Raw genomic sequence first — 21310 nt, forward strand, 5'->3', positions numbered from 1 at the left:
CCTCTCAAATTCTTGAAATACTTTTTAAAATAAGGTCTGATAAAGATATATGCCTAATGACCTACATTGACTATTTTTAATGAACGAGCCCTCACTGCTTCTACAAGGTTCACCATCATCAGAAAGAGATGGTGAGGTTAGAAGGTAACTCATATTACATTTGTAAAGGTATTCTTTGAAATTCTAAATTTAAGTGTGATCTACAGTTAAAGTAGTGCATTACAAATATGTACACGTATACTTGAAATTCCCAATGAGAAGTGAAGAGTGATCGGTCCATATTTTCATCATATTCTGAGATGACATTGTACATAGAAATGCAACTTTAACGTTATTTTTACATTGTTTATGTCTTTTAAATTGATATTGTTTCCCTGTAGATCTTACACATATACCACGAAAGGCACTCACCAATTAAGTGAGAGTGATTTTGGGGGTCAAGCTCTTATGCATCGCCCCCACACTGGCATGCTGTTTTAACAGAATGCTAACAATTTTTTTCTTAATGTTGTTCAGAATAAGGCTTTCTGCCAGTCAAGGCTTTGAGTTAACAAGGACATACACATCAAATACAGATATGGAATGGCATTATTAGTATTAATTTCTTGTCCAAGTGCCATTTTGTCAATTATTATTATTGCATTTATTGAGCGCACAGCTACCCGGAGGTTTCCCGGCGCTTGCCTTGGGAACCCGTCCTGGCTTTTCCCTGTGAGATAGCCCCTACAGGGCATCCCCAAGGTGAAAGCCAGGCATCCCACCGCAGGGGGGCCGTTGTGGAGATTAAGCAAGCTTAATGCCCAGAGTTGCAGAGTGAGAACCCATGATTAGAGCAGGCACCGAAGCGAGAATTATCGAGTCCATGGACATTTGAGCTCAAGACCCTGCCGCGTCGGGAATTGAACCCTGGTCCTGGGTCTGACCTCAGCTTCCGGGTCTGCCTGCTTTACACCGTGAGCCACACTTCTCCAATAGTGTGAGTGACTGAATACCAATGCATATGTTGTAATCCAATATATAGTTCAGTGATAACACCAGTCAAGCTACAATTATGAGTACCTTAATGACGCCATTGGTCTTGGAAGGTTCCATCCACTTAAGGAGCAGTGCTCTCCCATTCTCTTTCTTCTCCACGGTGAAGTTGCTCAGTCCACTTGGCGATGCTTCCAGTGTACGTACCATGGTCCATGGACTTGCCCCTTGGCCAGCGTTATTTACTGCCACAATGTGAATGTGGTATGCTGTATAAGGTTTTAAGCCAAACACGTGTGTCATATGGTTTTCGCCCTGAAACAGAAATACATGCTGTAAAAAGTCTATCAACTTTAGCACATTCGCCTGAAAAGTATGAACTACATATTCGGCTTGTTAAAAATTGGGTTACCAGTTGACTGGGATGCGCGTCCTGGTCAAGCAGCAACTACATTCCTAGTCAGGGTAAGTCACAAGCGAACTCCAAATCAACTTGTGCACAACCCCCTGGTAGCTTGACACAGAGCAGTCAGGCTCAACTTTGAGGCAATGTGCAGAGTAGTTGCGTAACACCTTGAACAGTAAAACAGCAACATCAGCACACAACAAGATCCCACACAGGATTAGAAAGGTAGAGCTAACTTTAATAAGTAAAACAAAACCAGAACAACAAACATCCAATTAGTAGAAACTGAGTTATGATTTTTTATAGAATAAACTGAAAAATAACACCTAAAAGCATAAAGGCCAAACGAGGATATCTGGTCACACTGGACCAGGTCGAATTCAAATGTTGAAGCCAACTGCGATCGAGTGTGGGTCAGATACAGTCCCACATTAGTCCTGCCGAAGGTTTACTTTATTGTGCCAAGATTCCCGTTTACTAGGTAGAAGATCACTGGAAGCAAGGAGAAGATCACTGGCAGTGGGCGGTGTGGCACGAGGAGCATGCCAGGCATTGCAGGAGGGTGGGCTGGAGCATTGCATTGGCGGTCCACATGGGCGATTAATGCTTGCTGTGCAGAAAGATGGACTTGCGACAACTCACACTGATTTTCCATGTGAGTGGCGCAGTTCTGGTGCAAACAGGACCTGTCACAGCCGCGAAGAGCCCAAAAGCTTAAATATAAAGGCTCAAGAGCAACACCAAGGGCCTAGCACCTGAGAGTAGCCTCTTGGTGATCACAAACTCACTGAAGACGGGCTCAGGAGCTGTGGGGTAGCCTGTTATGTTCCTGAGGATTAGATCAGGAGGCCAGCAGTCTACGCCTTTGAGTCCTGGTTTCAAGATGGCTCTAGGTTCAGTTCTTCTTTTCCAGGCAAAATGGCAGCAGCCAGCAGGTCAGCACAACAAGGCAGTAGCTCCTTCAGAGTTGCAGTCCAGCAGAATGGCAGGCCTTTCAGCAGCACAGCAGTCCATCTTCTTCCATAGGTTCAGGGTCCACAGGTTCAGGGGCTGTACTGAAGTGGTGGTGTTGGAGGTCCTTCTTTTATACACAGATGACCTTTGAAGTGGGGAGAAGCTTCTAGAGGCATACCGTTGAAGTGCACGGATGCTCTGCCTTCCCTGCCCTGGCGTAAATCTGCTGAAGTGACAATGCAGGGTCGTTAAGCTCTTTGTGTGGAAACAGGATACAACCTATTTAGGTGCAAGTGAGACTAGGCCCAGCTCCTCCCTCCCATCCTGCCAGTGATGGTTCATCCAGTGAACCCTAAGCTCCCACTATGTGTAGATGTCTAGGAGGAATACACAAAGCCCAACTGCCAACTACACCCAGTGATGTCACCAGAGACAGGCTGCAGTCACCAAATGGCTAAGGCAAGAAAATGCCAACTTTCAAAAAGTAGCATTTTCAAAATTTTAATTTAAAATTCGACTTCACCATAAGTTAGGATTTTAAATTAGTATTCCGGAGACACCAAACTTGACCGGGTTATCTCTTCCAATTGGGAATTACATGTATAAAATATAATAAGGTAACTCCGCCGTTATCCTATTGGAGAGATAGGCCTTACAGGAGTGAAAAAATGAATTTAAGACTTTTTCACTACTAGGACATGCAAAACTAACAGGTACATGCCTACTCTTTTAAATACACTTCACCCTACAATTGGGGCTGGCCAGGGCCTACCTTAGGGGCGACATATGTATTAATATGTAAGATTTGGGCCTGGCAATAGTTGCATTTAGCCAAATCGACATGGCAGGTTAAACTGGCACACACAGGTTCTGCAATAACAGGCCTGAGACATGTTTGAAGGGCTATGTAAGTGGGTGGCAGAATCAGTGCTACAGGCCCACTGGTAGCATTCAATTTACAGGCCCTGGGCACATGTAGCACCACTTTACTACGGACTTACAGGTAAATTTAATGTGCCAATTGGGTATAAGCCAATGTTACCATGTTTTGAGGAGAGATCACATGCACTTTAGAACTGGTTAGCAGTGGCCCTAAGGCCAGCAAAAACAAAGTCAGCAAAAACAGGAAGTATGAAAGCAAAATGTTAGGGGGAAACCATGCCAATGATGCCAGGTCTAACACTAGTGGCCTATAATCAAATGAAACGCTACGGATTAATTCCTCTAATGGGGTATAATAAATGTAGATGCAGGTAGAGGAGCATAGCAGTGTACCTATTATTAACATTTTGCACTGTCTACAGAGATTACATTTAATTCAAATAATCCCTGAGTTAGTACATGAGATACCCTATGTTCCTTGTTTCCAAGTTGTGGTTTTCAGCCCAATACAATTACTCCAATACAAATAAGAGTGGAAGAATGAAAGGATTAGTCAGAGAATGCCATTTCTGTGAGAGGGCTAATTCAGTTTCAGAAATAAACAAAATAAATTTAGAGGTGTTGCCACCCCGGGTGATGATGGTAAATAAATGAAAGATGTCTTGCAAAGTGGGGTGGTGATCTGAGCAGTTCTTTTCATCCTGCAAATGCAGATACCTCAAAGCAAGAGACAGGCTAAGGGATAATAGTCTTGGGGTGCTAATGAATTTGAGTGAGATTAGATTGATTGTAGAGTTAAAGGCCATATATGCAAACATTATTCTAAAAGGAATTACTTTGAAAAACAATCAATTCTTTTACAGGGGTTATCCTATTTAATGTCCCGGTTGTCACGATCAAAGTGCTTCAAGTCTATATGATGATCAATTTGATTCTCTTACACATAAATACATTTAAATGGCAATTCCAATATGTGAGTAGGTGCTACAAGTGACAGCACAGTGTAAGTGAAACTAAGTGAGAGGACAAAACAGTGGACATGATAATAAAAACTCCTTAACCATTAGGACATCAAATACAAAATGGAATCCACATGAATCAATTTTTGAGGATTTCTTAACTTTCGCTATCCAATGCATTCACGATTGGAACTCAACAGTCTACGTTTTGACTCCTAAAAATCCTTTGAACGGGGCCTTCCTCAGGACAGAGTGGTAGCAACCTGGCCAAAAAGATCATACGTGAACCACATACATGTAACTATCCTGGACGATCAATGTCCTATTTGTGCTTCAAAGCCTGAACTACAGCGGAGCGGGTTTTGGTGTGTTATGATTGGTGCAGTGATTAGTGATATTAAAACTATCTATTAGGTCCCTTTCAGATATTAGAAATAACTTTAACAGTGGGGCCCTATTACAGGATTAAAAAGATTGGCAGATACGTATAGATTATTATGTTTTGTCTCAAGTATCCTGAATACAGTTGTACATGTTTCAGCCAAACTGTGTCCTATGCTGGCTTTCGTCAGGACCACGGGTGAAGGAAAGTGCGTGACATAGTCAATAGTGGGTTTCCAAGACTGGGGTGCAAAAAGTGCGCACACGCTAAAGTGCGGTAAGTTGGAGAGAAACTATTTGTTTCCTCCTTCTGTTTCTTTGTGAATCCTGTAAATGAAAGGACAAAAAACACAAACAATCATCATCATGACACATATGGGACATATAATATACAACAAGAGACAGGCACACACTCACGTGTGCCACTCGCAATGTCAGGTTTGATCTGTATTTGATCACATGGGGTGGTGATAAAATGTACACCCATGCGTGCATCACAATATGCTGGGAGAAGTAGGCTTAGGGTGCTTTATAAAGCCAGAACATGACCCGAGGGTATCAGAGCACTGTACATATCATTGAAGAACAATCATAAATAAAGAACTGAAAGATAAAAAACTGAACACCTTAACAAAAACATAGACCAAAAGCTAAAGACTCAAGTACGATATATGTTGTAACAGAGATAATATTATACGTCCACCATTCATTTATGAAGCCCTGGGATTGATTCTCCAAGATGTTTTTTGAGTTTGCTTTGGGATTCAGGTACCCAGTAGAACAATATTTGTGTCGAGTTCCACAGGGATGTCTGGGCTTCTGCCCTGTATTGGTAATAATGCAATTGTGGCATCGACTGCCTCCAAGGAGATGGGCTAACCAAGACTTTATGAGAGGAATCTGTTCATTAGGATCATTTGATTCAATGGTTTTGACCGAACCTTGGGTGGTAGGAAGCTCCAAATCCTTGGAGCCGATTCTGAAAAGGAGCGTATGTATGTTTTTTGTTCTCTGAATCTGGGGTTTTCTAGCCTGAGAAATTTTTCACTTCTGCGGGGGCAGCTGCCTCCTGAGATTCAAATTTTTTCTGCTAGGGTCCTGGGTTTGTTAAAATGTAAGGCTTTATGCGGGAGGCAAGCAATTATCTGTTAAGATCTGGCCTCGAGAGGGAGCCAGTTAAGAGACCTAAGTGATGGTGTAATGTGGTTAAAGCATCTAGTCATGTTACAAGTTTAGCTGCTGCATTGAAGATTACTTTGCCTGAAGCCATTCTCAACTTGGGAAGACCTGAATGGGTCATACATCTATATTCTAGTATCCTAGCCACTAATTATTGTGCTGCTAGTTTGAGGTCATGAGGTGGCGCGAATTGTTTCACATTCTTCATTAGTTTAAGTTGAGATGTGGCACTCGTGTGGCTGCACTGATATGTGCTCGCATGTTCAGATTGTTGTTCAGTGTTATTCCAAGGAGGTTAGTGGAATCAATACTGGTAGCTTTGCAGTTGGGGGTGTGTAGTTGATTGACCCAATCTTCGATATGTGTGGAGCTGTTAGGAGGGGGACAATATAGGAATTCTATTTTCAGAGAGTTCAGCTTGAAGTTGTTTTGAGATAGCCAGGGCGAGTTTTGGCTTGAGTGTTTTTTAGTTGTATGACATCCACTAGGAAGGTTATCTTTAAGTAGAATTGTGTGTCGTCTGCATAGACATGAATATAATTACTTTTTACTTTAAAAAATCGACACAACAATTCCTAGTTCAATGTGCTCAGACCTGTGTGTAAGCAATCCACCCCCAGCTCCCACTTGTCTTAGCAAATGAGTGAAACAAGATTAAACCTCCCCTCCCCAAGATACCAAAGCAGAGTGTGCTTCGAGACTGCAGTAATCTGCTCTTAGTGTGTTAATCTGCATTTGGAAAGTGATTGTAGCACTCGTGTTGTGGCTAGGAGAGTGAGTTGTTTGAGTGTTGGAAAGGCAGCATTATTAAAAGGCCTAGTTTAGGCCCTTACCTGCAGAACTCCAGAGTGTGTATTGAGCCTGTATGTCTCCAAGGGGATTCTGAATTGAGGAGCAGATTGTGCCTGAGGTCACAAGCTTCTTTTGGACATTACATCTGTGCAATGATTGCTGGCTGTATTTGGTGTTTCTATTGGGCTTAAGGATAGTGTTCCGATTGAATGATAACTGTCCCTGGGTCAGTGATTCTATTGGACTTAGGGCTTAGGTTAGAGTTCTGATAGGTTTATCTGATGGATAGGTTTAGGGTTTTTTGTCTGGTTTATAGGGCTAGGGTTTCTATTGGACCTAAAGCTTGAAGTTTGCTTTCTGATAAGTGTTCTGATTGGTTAGTCTTAGGTCTAGGGTTACCATTGGCTGAGGTTGGGTCACCTGATTTCTAGGGCTATTTAAGGTCAGGGTTCAGGACGTCTCAGCCCAGGCGTCGACACTAAGAGTGGAGAGGAGAAGGGCAGCTCTCTGTTTGAGCCTGGTCAGGTCTACCGCTGGAGGTGCTGACCATTTTCACATCCATCAGCACCCACCCAACCCCATCCACATCCACAACCATATTAACACACTAATATCAAATGTACTCTACCCATTTAATACAAACTTCCCTAAACACACTTCAGGGTCTCAGCACCCACTACAAAACCCCACATACCACATATTTACACCCGTCTACTCCAAATACCACACACCTGAAATTTCACTTACACACAAAACACCACTCTATGCTATACCACTAACCAATCCACTCATCACAGCCCTAACCAAAGTCCACTCCATACAGTACTATATCCCATCCAGACACACACTGCCTTCTCTAAGTACTCCTAACATATCCCTTCCTTTCTGGCACCAATACACCTATACTCAGCCTTCCATCTTTCCATCCACAACACCCTTCTCTTCTTTTACCACAATAACACAACCCCATAACACTTACATTCCGTGGCACCACACATTACCTCTTTTAGCAATCCAATCTAAAACAAACACTCCAAACTCTTGTTAATCCCCTCTTAGACACCACATACACTCTTTTCCAAAACATATCACCACACCCTTTACCATGTAGCATCAGCTTGCCAAAAATACTTTACATAAAAAGTCATCACCTCCTTTCACTACTCCTCAAAAACAAAACATAACACACACACAAGCCCAACAATCTCTCACACACAACACCTCATAATACGTTTTGTCACAAACTAGAAACAGACACCCACTCCCACCCTCCTGACTACACAAATAATACACACCATAAACAAACTCCAATCCCAAGCTTTCTCTAATCCTCCAAGCCTAATAAATATACAGCAACACAGCAACTTTATTTCAACCACCTCTCATCTATTGGACAATGTACGACCTTACAACATGACCCACATGCTGCACCACCACCCATAACTTTTACACCGTCTGCCCGAAACAGACGCAAACAAAATAAGCAACATGCCACTCTTCACAACCTTGTATCTCTATGTCTACTGCACAGCAAGGCTACGATGCAAAAACAACACAGCTCACCAGCAAAATGCCTTCTTATCCTGCTGGACAAGGAACACAATACAGCACAGCTACACTATTGCTATTCTCATAGTACCAGCACTGACGACACACCAGCTACGAGCCCACAAAATACTACTCACTCATCTACAAAACTAAGTCCCACCATCCCCAAAGCACGTTCTCCAAACTGCCAACTAATAAATGATTGATCACTCTCTAAAAATGAGCATCACATCTACGACCTTCTCACTGACACAAAACCTGACCTACTCTTCATAACTGAATCATGGTTGGGAGATGATATGGCTCCAGTCTTGCATGAAGACGCTCCTCTAGGCAATCAAACAAGTACACAAAATTGTGTAGGCAAAACAAGGCAGCATAACTGTTGGGCTGAAGCAAACATTAAATTTCATTAAAGCTGACAACATATCCATACAAGGTTGTGAGGCCCACTTCGCCAGATGCAACCATAGTCCATCTTCCTCCTGTAACTTCCTGCTCCTTTGCAGATATCCACCTAGCAATGCAACATTCCCTGACACACTAATCAACACAGTTTCAAACCTAATAACACTACACTACAACCTAAGCATTCTGGGTGACCTAAACATTTGGTTTGAGAAACCCAATATCCCCCATCCAAAAACAATCATGAGTGGCCTAGACACTTTGAACCTACAGTAGATCATCCACAAACATCGCTGGACACAACCTAGATGTCATTTTTGCAAATACAGAACTAGTTCCCTTTAAATGACGGTTCCAGTCACATGGTCAGACCACCATTTGCTTGTTTGCTTTCCAATAAAAAACACAAAGCAACACACCTAAAACCACCTTACATGCACCCGCCTATTGACCGTGGAATAACCCCAGTTTTGAACACTTAGAAACACAACAAACAATAAGTACAGATCTATGCACAAATTCTGTTAAAAACTATGGGCCTTATTTATGAAGGCTTTGGGCCGGTGCGTCACTTTTAACATGGGAAAAAGTGACGCACCAGTGGCGCAAGGCTTTCATAAATGAGGCCCTATGAGTGGCTACAGAAGCTTTTTGATATCCTAATACCAATGAGAACGACACAACAGAACAAAAGACAACAGCCAACTAGAAGAAATACAGAGATAAGAGATAAAACAGCAAATAAGAAGCTACAACATACGTGGCTCAAAATAAACACCACACAAGACAAACTTCACCTATAGAAACTCCACAGATTTTACAAGTCAGCTATCAAAACATCTAAAAAAAGACACTATTCAGACAGAATTCAAAATGCTAAATGTGCTAATAAAGAATTCTATCAAATTCTCTCAGAATTTCTTACACTAAATTGCCTAGAAAGAGCTCATCCCAGTACTCAAGAATTCGCAAACACACCGACCGTTTTTCAAAATAACATTCCAAGAGTACGCTTACCCAGCCTCTCCATTCCTTCCAACAAATTTCACACAATGAATTTATGGCCCTGGTCAAAGGAAGCTGGCCTGCTGGCAGCCCGTCTGACCCGTGTCCACCACGAACTTTCAAGACAATTCTTCAAACTACCTCTGCTACCACACCAGTAAGAATCATCAACAATTCCTTAACTACCAGAATATTTCCAGAAGATTTCAAAAAGTTATAGGTACGCCCATAACTAAATAAAACAAACTTGGACCACCTTAACCCCGGCAAGTACTGACCGATTTCAAATGGACCTTTCCTGGGCAAACTTGTAGAAAGAGCAGCAGTCACTCAGATGTCACAATTCATTGAAGAGAATTCAATACTTTCAGACTTCCAAACAGGATTCAACCCAGGAAGAGGCACAGAATCTGCCCCTGTTGCCATCTGGGATGACCTTAAGAACACAGTTGACCAGAACAGGGTTGCTGACCTTCTACTTGGACCTCTCAGCTGCCTTTCACATGGTTGACCATGGCACTCTAATACAAAGAGTCTACGAACCCGGCATAGAAGAAACTGCTCGCGACTGAATCACATCCTACCTTCACAATAGAACTAATGTCATCCATAACCCCCCTTTCTCTTCCAAACCGTACTTCACAAAACAGGGGTCTTTTAAGGCTCTATCAACGCACCCATGCTTTTTATCATTTATAAGAGGCCATTACTGACATTGATCAATCAATTTTACCTCACATGCTATACCTATGCATATGACACAAAATACTCCTGAAACTGGAAAGCCCCAAAGGCATTTGGCATTAGAAATAACTTTGTTGTCGCAGAATCGTCGACCAGCGGTTGACATGGAGCCATCTCAAATTGAATGCTTCAGAAACAGAAATAGTCATGTGTGGTGATTGGAAACATTATGATTCACTCACTGCCTGACCTGATGACCTGGGACCACTGCAAAAAGTATCAAAGGAAGTAAGGAACACCGGAATTATCATGGACTCCAAGCTATCAAAGAATGTCAAAGTGGACAAACTAGCAATTTCAAGTTTCGTCACTAAAATAACTCTGCAACGCATCTTCCCCCACCTGGTATTTCCCCACAAGGTCCAGGCTACTATTTCTGTTCTTCTGTCTAAACTTGATTACGCCAACAGCCTCTACCACGGATCAGCTTTAACAACTATGAAAAGACTACAAAGTATTCAGAACTCTGCTGCCAGACTACTCTTACATTTAAAGCCACAAGCCCACATCTCCCCTGCCTTGAGAGCCCTACATTGGTTACCGGTTGACAGAAGACCCACATTCAAGCTGCTTTGAATCAACCACAAATCGATTACATGGAACAGGACCGCTCTTCATCAGGAATAAAATTACCAAATACATTCAACAAAGGAACCTCCGCTCTAGATTGGCACCTGGCCTCAAAATCCCATCATACAAGAAAGAAACAATAGTTGACACATCATTGTTCAAGCAGCCAAAATATGGAATTCTTTACCCCCAAATATAAGATCCACGATGACTACCTTATCTTTAGAAGATAACTCAAGAGTTGGCTCTTCCCCACATAACCACCATACTCAAACATAAATATACAGCATATTCCTCTGTATATATGCATTTGTTTGGACTATAGATGTGTACTTACATATGTGTATTGCTTTGTATAAACATGTATAACAAATATGTTTTTAAATATATAGATATTCTTTAGTTCTTCTTAACAAATGTACATGTTACTTATGATTATATTATTCTAAGTTTAACATGTGGCTTCATAAATAAGACTTTTATCATGTCATAACTATTTATCCACAATTGATCACTATAAAATAACAAAAAGAAAATAATTAAAACAAAAAAACTTTAAATACAGCAACACTTGAAAGTCTGAGTTTAATAAATACGACTCAAACCTACATGTACTACCTTTCTTATGCAAATATCCCTTCCATGAACTTACGTATTTTTATAATTATTACTTTGCTTCTAATTCAGCATCTCCAATGCACTACCCAATATCTCACCCTATACCTCTCGCAATATATCCTCTACCTCCACTCAAACTCATCTCAAATCTCATTTTACTACTCTCTCCAATGCACTACCCTATTTCTCACCCTATACCTCTCTCAATATATCCTCTACCCCCACTCTCTCACTCATCCCAAACCCCATTCTACTACTACAATCCCCATAAAAACCCTTTGTAAACTCCACCCCGAGCTACCCCTCCTTACATCATCTCATAACACTTTTACTATTCAGATCTCACAAACAAGCATTTCTAAGTCCTTCCTTCTAACTCTCCCCTCCACCTCCCATTTACTCATTCCAAACCTCCTCCTACTGCTATGAGCTAAAATATAGAAATAAAGAAGAAAAAAAACTATTCTAAGTCCATCCCTCTTCTTTCCCTCCGCTATCCTTTTTCAATCCAAGTAACAGACTAACATGTCAACAACTCAAAGGAATATCATATTTCCTTGTACTAATTCACAACAATTGATTTTTGAGGTCTGAAGTAGAGTGCCACTCACTGAAAAAGCGTTTGACGCCTTTTCAGGGGTAGTAAGCGCTATATAAATGCAATTACAATACAGTAGAATACATGTGGTATGCAAGGTTCAATTGTTTGAGGATTTCCGTTAGTGTCTCCATATATAGGATAAAGAGTTTGGGGGAAATGGGCTATCATTGTGGTACTCCGCATCTCACTGTTGAAAAATATGAGAATTAGTTGCCTAAAGATTCATTGTGAGCAGTTCTGCAAGAAGGATGTGAACCAGGAGAGCCCTTTCCCAGACAGCCCCATTCTGTTTCCTAGCAATTTTAGTAGGTTGTTGTGATTGACCATGTCAAACACCGAGGAGGATGAGTTGGCAGGAATCGGTGTTGTCTAGCATCTTAAGGGTGTCATCCATTATGTGAACAATGGCTGATTCTGTGCTGTGCCCTGGTCTAAATCCTGATTGGAATTTTTCGAGTAGGTTGAATTGATCAATGTGCTGTTTGAATTGGTTGAGCACACATTTTTCAAACAATTTGGCTAGAAAGGGAATATTCTACACAGGACGAAGGTTGCTCAGGGTTCTAGGTCTGCACCTACATTTTTCAAGAGGCGTGTCACTTGCCCCGTATCCAAGTAATCCAGGATAGTGATTTTTTTTAAGCGATTAATTTACGATCTCCATCAATATGGAGGAGAAGAAGCGACTGAGTTCCTTTAGTACTGTGGAGGGGATAAGGTAGTTGAAATAAGAAGTTAGTTTCATGGATAGTAAAGTATTGTGGATCTCCACCTCAGTTTGTGTTTTGAACTCATTCCAGAATGCTTGATTTTTGGTCTTGGAGGGGTGCTTTGTGGAATGATTCTCCATTGGGGTGGAAATTCATTGTTGGAATGGTGATCATTGTCTATAGTGGCTCGTAATCATTTTTTGTTGGACATGATTTCTTTTTCGATTTCTAAGATTTTTTTTCATTGAAAAATTAAGAGAAGGCTTAACAGTTTTCCACTTAGTTATTGCTGATCATGGTTACATTGGTTGCCCCGATCTGCATGGTTGACAATTTTGAGCATTCGCCTTGTGCAATTCCTTACATTATTGAGTAGAGATCTGAAGTACAATGCTTTTGTGTTCCAGATGTGTTTTTTGCGACTGTTTCGTCGTTCACATAGCTTGATTAGAAGCAACGTTGAGGGTCCCTTTCTCCATTTTTGCTCTGCATGTCTAAGACTCCTCCTTTTCTAATTTAGGCTATGATTGTAGTGAGGGTGAGGGATTAGATTTGTTGTCATTCAAGACTCAGAGGAGCTACTGACTCCATTATGTTAGATATTGTTTGGTTGTAATGCCTGGTTAATTCGAGAAAATTCTGGGTACTGTTGGAGTAGTGAATATTTTTTTCAAAGTGCGGTCCGTTCCATCCTGTCCATGTTTTTGTTGTTTCTAATCCAGCGTTTCTTTTTGGTTTTGTTGCCTTTGGTTCTGTGTGTGTGCTTATTTAGGAGGAATAAGACTGAGTGATGGTCATACCAGTCATTGTGTGTGATTGAGTCAATTGTCAGTTCTCCCTCTCTGGATATGATTAGATCGAGCATTGTTCCTTTGTAATGGGTTAAGCTTGTGCATGATCGGGTCATGTTATGGTCAGAGAGGAATTGTTTTAGAGTGGAGACCTGCCTTTCATTCTCTTCATTCCAGTGAAGGTTGAAGTCTCCAAGAAAAATGGCATTGGGGTGTTGCATTTAGTAATTGTTTACAATATATGTTCAATGAACAGATGAGTGTTTCCTGGAGAGTGGTAAATGAGGTGTACTTTGGCTAGTGACTGCTTTGCTGTGGAGATTGCAGCGTCCATATATTCACAGGCTGTGACACTGTATACTGGAAAAGTCTTGAGTAGTGGGGAATTATCATGAACTATTCCAATCTCTCCTCCCTATCGCTGCTGTCAGTAAAGGTGCTGAATGGTGCAGTCCGGAGGCACAAGGATGTCAAGCATGGGTGTGGACCATTGATTTAGACTAGTTTCTTTCAGGAATAGAATGCCCAATTTGTAATGGATTATTGATTTTGTGATGCCAGTGGAATGTTTGATTGCTGAGCTGCAGTTCAGTAGCATGCATTTTAGGTTCGGTTTTGAGATGCATGAGGTATTACGATTTAGTGTTAACAGTACTTCAGTTAGGTTCTCGTGGTTTGTATTCTCTCTTTTTTCCTATGGCCTGGGTCTTTGCTTGATGTCCACAGTCAATATGTTATAGGTTGGCTGTGAGGCTGGCAGTGAGGAATCATTGCAGTATAGAATAAGGGCTTTGATATCTGTCTTGGATAGATGACTGTGTGATGCTAGGGCTGAAGAGCATCATGAAGTGCAGGTGTGGATGGCCAAAGGTGAGTGACATAGCTTATGGTTGCCTGAGAGAGGTTTTTATCCTATGGGGTTAGTGTGCCTTGTATGCATGTGTTAATCGCTTGAAAGCTAGTGTGGTTTCCCTGATGTTTGTATTTTTCCTATATCTAATTTTTTTGCGATTTTGTGTTCCAGCTTACCTAGCTGGGTATGCCAGAATGTGGTCAGATTGTGACTGTGGGGCATGCCATATCTCAAAGATTCTATAAAGTGTGGCTCATTCTGTTGGTCTCCCCTATGGAATGATCTGGGTGTGTGACCTTTGTATCCCTTGTTGTCTGAAATTGAGGTTTTCCATACTGTATGTGATCTTACGTGCCCATTCAATGGATGGTTGAGGCCATTGTAGGTCTTTCCTTGGGATTCTTTTGTGATGTGCTTCTTAGGATCTTTTTACACACTGAGCAAGGTGTACGACTGGTGGGTTCACTGAGGGCAGTGATGTGCGTTATTGTGCTTTAATGTTCAACCCCATTCGGGAGTCAGTGAGTGTCTCTATTCCAGAGGGGTGTTGTTTTAGGCTCCTTTCAGTTATATCTGACTCATCTAGTGTGACCCCTTCAAACTCCGTTCTTCTCCATTGGTCGTGTAACCATATGGGGAGATGTCCGGGAGGCAGTGTTTTAATGAGAGACTGCAGTTTGATTAGGATCCTGACTAGTTTTTGTTATTGTTGTGGAACTGACCAATGACGTAGGTAAGGGGTAGTTGAAACGGTTAAAGACAGTTGGGTATGGGTCTAGGTTGTTTGCGTTGTAGATCAGGTTGAGCTGCAGTGTAATCGGTGAGTCTTGTGAGGTGGAACGGTCCATTGCAGTCGGAATTGGGTCTTGTTCTGGTGTGCTTTTCAGTACAGTGAGGTTGTTAATTAGTTTGCGCGTCTTGGGCGGTGCCCTGGCTTTAAGATGCTCTTGCGTGTGCCTCAAGTTTGGGGAACCATTGATCAAAGATTTCGAGATTAGGGTCAGATGCTTCTACAAGTATGATGCCATTCTTGTAGGTTGACATTGCCACTTCTGCATAAAATATGTGTGAGAGAGATATAGACAATGTGACGCCATGTGGCATCTTGGTGGATTTTGATACCTGTAGGACTGCATGGATCGGTTTTCTCCATCTTGCTGTACATTGTGTGAAGAAGATACAGTCTGATTTTATGGAGTCTTTGAAGAGTTTTGCTGCATTTTTGGAGAAATTCAGCAGGTAATTTATTTTGATAGTGGTAGGTCCAGATTCAGATCGGCATCTTTCTGGTGAAAGATCTTTCTGTAGGGTCATCTGGTGTTAGTGGATGCTTTTCCCTGTGAACTGTGTGATTTGCAGGTGAGCTAGGGACTCTTCTGTATCACTAAGAAGCGCCAGCATCAAATGTTGTTTTGTGTAGCAAGGTTCTTGGATTTCTGTGGGCTAGTCCCTTTGTTCATGGGGAAGTAATCATTTACCGTATACATTATAATCATAGGGGAGGGATTCCAAGATGTCTGCCCCTTTCTGAGGCACTATGGAAGGAGCTGACCCCACGAACTCAAAAACTACCGCCCCATCTCGCTCCTTCCATTCCCGGCCAAAGTCATAGAGAAAGCTGTCAACAACCAGCTTGCCGCCTTCCTCGAAACCAACAAATCCCTCGACTCCTCACAGTCCGGCTTCCGAGCCAAACACAGCACTGAGACCGCACTCATCGCAGCAACAGACGACATTCGAACTCTACTGGACAATGGAGACACAGTCGCCCTCATCCTCCTCGACCTCTCCGCAGCCTTCGACACAGTCTGTCATATCACCCTGATACAACGCCTCAGAAACATCGGAATCCAGGGAAAAGCACTGGAATGGATCACCTCGTTCCTTGCCGGAAGAACCCAGAGAGTCCGCCTCCCACCATTCAAGTTAGAGGCCACTGAAGTCATTTGTGGCGTGCCACAAGGATCCTCACTCAGTCCCACCCTCTTCAACATATACATGAGCCCCCTCGCGGCCATCGCACGCCAACACAACCTCAACATCATCTCCTATGCTGATGACACTCAACTTATCCTCTCACTCACCAAAGACCCTAACACCGCCAAAACCAACCTCCATGAAGGAATGAAAGAAGTAGCCGAGTGGATGAAGCACAGCCGTCTGAAACTGAATTCCGACAAAACAGAAGTCCTTATCTTAGGTACCTCCCCCTCTGCCTGGGACGACTCTTGGTGGCCAGAGTCCCTTGGAAAAGCACCCATCCCGACAGACCACGCACGGAACCTGGGCGTCATTCTAGACTGCTCACTCTCGATGACTAGACAAGTCAACGCAATTTCATCATCTTGCTTCAACATTCTTCGCATGCTCAAAAAAACATTTCGCTGGATCCCCACCGAAACTAGAAAAACGGTCACCCACGCACTAGTTACTAGCTGCCTGGACTACGGAAACACCCTATACGCCGGTACCACCACAAAACTTCTGAAAAAACTCCAACGCATCCAGAACGCATCAGCCAGACTCATACTAGACATCCCGCGTAACGACCACATTTCTGGTCACTTGAAAAACCTCCACTGGCTCCCCGTCAATAAGAGGATAACATTCCGCCTCCTAACCCACGCACACAAAGCACTCTACGAACTTGGACCCGAATGCCTCAACACACGACTTTCCTTCTACACCCCCTCCCGCCAGCTACGCTCCTCCAACCAAGCCCTTGCTGCTGTACCTCGCATCAACAAAACCACCATGGGAGGAAGATCCTTCTCCTACCTGGCGTCTAAAACCTGGAACTCACTTCCCATTCACCTTCGCCTCACTCAGAACCACCTAGCATTCAGAAAGCAACTTAAAACCTGGCTATTCGACCAGTAACTCCCCACCCTTCTTCAAGCGCCTTGAGACCCTCTGGGTATGTAGCGCGCTATATAAATGAATTGAATTGAATTGAATTTCTGTATGGTGGCGTAGATGAGATGTCGAGAGTCAAGGCGCGAGGCTTCGGTTTCTGCTGCAATGAGGCGTCGGAATGGTGAACTACGTACTTGGGTGGTGCGGAACTTGAGCAGTGGTGGCTGGTGCAATTTGAAAGTGGTGTGGCGTAAGACCAACTAAAGAACATTGACATGTGAGCGAGTGAGCGAGCTGAGAATTTCTCAGGGTGATACAGGAAAGTTCTCCCTCGAGATTATAATTATAAACTGGTGTAAAATGGTCCATCTAGTGTACTTTCTGTTCTAAATTGGCAAGTCACCACTCGCACCCAATGCATTTGGTCTGTGGGGAATGGATAGACCAGACTTAGATGCTTTAGCTGCTCCTAAACTGCTTGTCGGAAGGGACTTGTTGTAATAGGTCTCTTTAGGGTGCAAATGGAGTGCTGAGAGAGCTGGTGAAATACAATGCAACAACACTTGTACGTTGCGTTGTGGTTACAGAAAGTGACACTCGCATTGAATGATGCATCCATGTACTGTGAATTGGAAGACTGACAATTGTAGTTTCCCTTCCACAGTATATTCTGTTTTTTGGTGACTTGGGGATCAGGTAGTGAGTTGGAAACCTTGGTGAATGGGCTAGCACTGTGTTTGCACACCAAAGATCCCATGGACCATCTCCCCCCCCGCCCCCCACACGTCAGTACTAAAATGCATAAACCTGGTGCAATCAACTCACTGCAGATCAGTAATTCGGTGGAAGGGTGGCTGCCAGAAAATGTGCAAAAGGATGTAGGGGCATATTATCAAGGGGGTTTATCTCCGCTTTTTTGGCCTTAAAAGCCAAGAAAGCGGAGATAAAATTATCTCCCTATTACCTAGCTGTCGCTAACACCAGTTAGCGACAGCTAGTAGGAGATAGCGACCATCTTGGGCCCCACTTTGCATGTCAGTGATATTTATCACTAATGACATGCAAAGTGGGCGTGCCAAGATGTTAGCGACTGAAAACAGTCGCTAACATCGCTATCTCCTATTACCAACTTTTGGAGATATTCGCGCTAAGCGCCAATATCTCCAAAAGCTAACACCTGCCCTGAGCAGTTCTTAGCCATGTTATCCAATGGGAGGTGGATAACATGGCTAAGAGCATTAGCTCGGTAATGCATGAATATCGCCTACTTTTCAGCGATATTCTCTAACCAAGCAATAGCGATAATTATCGCTATTGCTTGGTAATATGCCCCGTTGTGTTTACGCTCAAACAAGTGCATTTAAAATATAGATTTTTAGTAAACGTCAATCAGATTGTCCATGTTGCATACCTTTTTTTCTGAGTTTACTTTATTAGGACACCTTGCAAAACTCAGCTCTATATGTTTGGCGCCATGATATTTCAAATGACTTCATTAATTAAAGACACGCACATATTGGTTCCCAAGAAACCTTTAGATTTGCTAATCATCCAACTACACAGGTGATTTCTTCCTTCTTTCACTTTGTTGCCTCTCCAATAACTTGACAGTACAGAAGACCCCCGATCCCTTTCCTTTCAGGCAGAGGCACCTCAAGGTCATCATTAAATCATATTTTGGGTAATTCAATTTTAAAATAATGTTTTGCATATTCACAGCACTTTTAGTCACAGACTGAGACTTCATAGCACTATAAATATGCATGTCACTATTTATTCCCCACACTGGGCCAAACAGGATTTAATTATGAGACTGGCTGATTACACAAGCTGAAATATTCACTGATAACGTTAACTGACTGAGCTGCCACAAAGTAAGACTGGAATTCCCAATGTTTTTGTTACTAAATTGCATGTATTTTTCATTGTATGTGGTTGTTTTAAATTTATTTACGGAGATGTAAAAAGCCAACAAAGTAGCTGCAGAATAGTGTGTCTTTTTTATCAAGTCTCAGATCATGTACGCGACCATATTCCAGCAGTGCCTAGTGTATCTGATTACGAGGTGCTGTCATATGTGAAAATGAAGACACAAGAGAGTGCAATGTAATTAAATATAATCTTAGACCCAGGCAATTTGTTAAAGCAGGGAAGGTGGGATTGAGCCCGGGTTATAAGGTTTAGCATTGTGATATATAGAGCGCGTAGAAGTGTGTGCCTTCAGCAAAGGATAATGCTTTATTTTAAATTCCTGGGGCCTCATTTATGAAAAGTGACGCATCGCTGCGTGAAAACAGCGATGCGTCACTTCTCATTGCGCCCTCCTTGCGACACCAATGATGCGTCATATTTACAGTATGACGCATCATGTCGCAAGAAGTTACAGATACGTCAGTATTTCTGATGTATCTGTAGGCTCAAAAGTGACGCATTGCTGGAGTGTGTCACAAAAGTGACGCAACTCCAGCAAGGTGTCCTTTCACATGGGGCAAGCGTAAGGTTTTGATGCATTTGCGTCCTAGAAGTGGCGCAGTGAAATCTCATAGATTTCACTGTGTCACTTCTAGACCCTTCCTTGCGTCAATACGCCCCCCTTGCATACATTATACCTGGCGCAGGTATAATGTAGCACAGGGGTTTACAAAGTGACGCATCTACCTAGATGCGTCACTTTGTAAATATGGCGCAACAAGGCACATTTTTTACGCCACTGGTGCGTCACAAAAAGTGACGCACCGGCGACGTAAAAATGACGCACAACCTCATAAATGAGGCTTATGGTATATGAGGTGACAGGCAGAACCCTCATTTTTGACAGTTTTGCATAGCAGAAATCTGGTACAATGGCGCTTCACAACAGACTACCTCATACATTGTTTCGGCACACAAATAGAGTGAGTCACATGAGGTTGGGGTGAGGCTGAGATTCCCTCTTGCCACTAGGCCACATCTCCCCCGTGAAAGCTCTGACTGATTTGGGATTAGGTTTCTCAAAGGACCTTGAATTGAGCCAAGCATCTGACTCAAGCTTTCAGTGGCGTGCCACCTCTATTGTTTCTCTGTTTATTGTATCTGTTGTTATTTGCTTTCATGTGAGCGACCACCTTGAAGTAGGCATTCATTGTGAGAAAGAAAAAAATATTAAGTACAATCTATTTCCCACTGTGTTTGCACAACAATTTTTGCTGATTGCTCATTTTCAGAAATGTTGTTCATGATTGTATTTCTGTCAACAATCTGAAAAAAATCCCGCCTAAATGCTGAGGCTGCTTAAGCACCTGTTATGTGGACATGTTTTCAGTGTAGATATTTGAGACTGAAAACGTTCTATTTTATCAAATGTTTTTGTAGTTTTACATAGCGCTAACTCGACCCAATTGTATTGGAGAACTTTGCACAAACACCAGTTACATTACAAAATGCCACGACATTTTTGAGTTTTACGTAAAGGGTGTTTAAGTGATTTGCCCAGAATCACAGGATGTTGAGCCAGAGTCGAGATTCGAACATGAGTTACCTGCCCCAAAGACTGCAGCTCTGGCCGTTACACCACATCCCCTTCCTCGTTCGACCTGGACAGCTTCTTTGCTTCTAGGAGTTTCTCTGGAAGGGATTTCTACATTCAAGGCTGACGCTTTGTTATTTAGAGGCTAGCAGGCTTTTGTTCCAGCTTGGCCTCAGTCGGATCACTTGCCTCCGCCCACCGATTCTACACAGGAAGTCTCTGTGCACTCACTGTGATCCCACCCTTTACCAACTCGTCACAGAATGGGGGTCCGGGACGTTTATTTTTAACACCCCACCCACCCGGTGAGGACTTAGGAAAGGGTGCGAGGCAGCAATGTTTGATTAGCAGCCAGACTCTCGGGGTGCCTTAAAAAGCAAGAATACTGCGTGTTATATAGGGGTAGACCCCCAAAGACCCCTGATCGTGGAAGGCCAGGGCTGTTGTAAGGTGAGACCTTCGGCCTGCATGATGGTTTAGCACATGCACACTGGCGCACATGCCTGTTTAAAGTGCCTGGAAACTGCCTAACCCTCACGTAAGTGGCGATCAGCGCATGACAGCAAGGAAACGTAA

At 42.7% G+C, this 21310-nt stretch overlaps 1 protein-coding gene across 1 annotated transcript in view; it reads right to left on the bottom strand.

Moving 5' to 3' along the window:
* Positions 1–21310, bottom strand: part of USH2A (usherin) — a 2319650-nt gene that overhangs the window by 216401 nt on the left and 2081939 nt on the right. Inside the window, exon 52 of the mRNA XM_086925936.1 lies at positions 1060–1287. Within this exon, the coding sequence (XP_086782062.1) occupies positions 1060–1287 (228 nt within the window). The remainder of the gene's footprint in view (positions 1–1059; positions 1288–21310) is intronic.

Source organism: Lissotriton vulgaris, chromosome 6, assembly GCF_964263255.1.
Source record: "Lissotriton vulgaris chromosome 6, aLisVul1.2, whole genome shotgun sequence".
NCBI lineage: Eukaryota > Metazoa > Chordata > Amphibia > Caudata > Salamandridae > Lissotriton > Lissotriton vulgaris.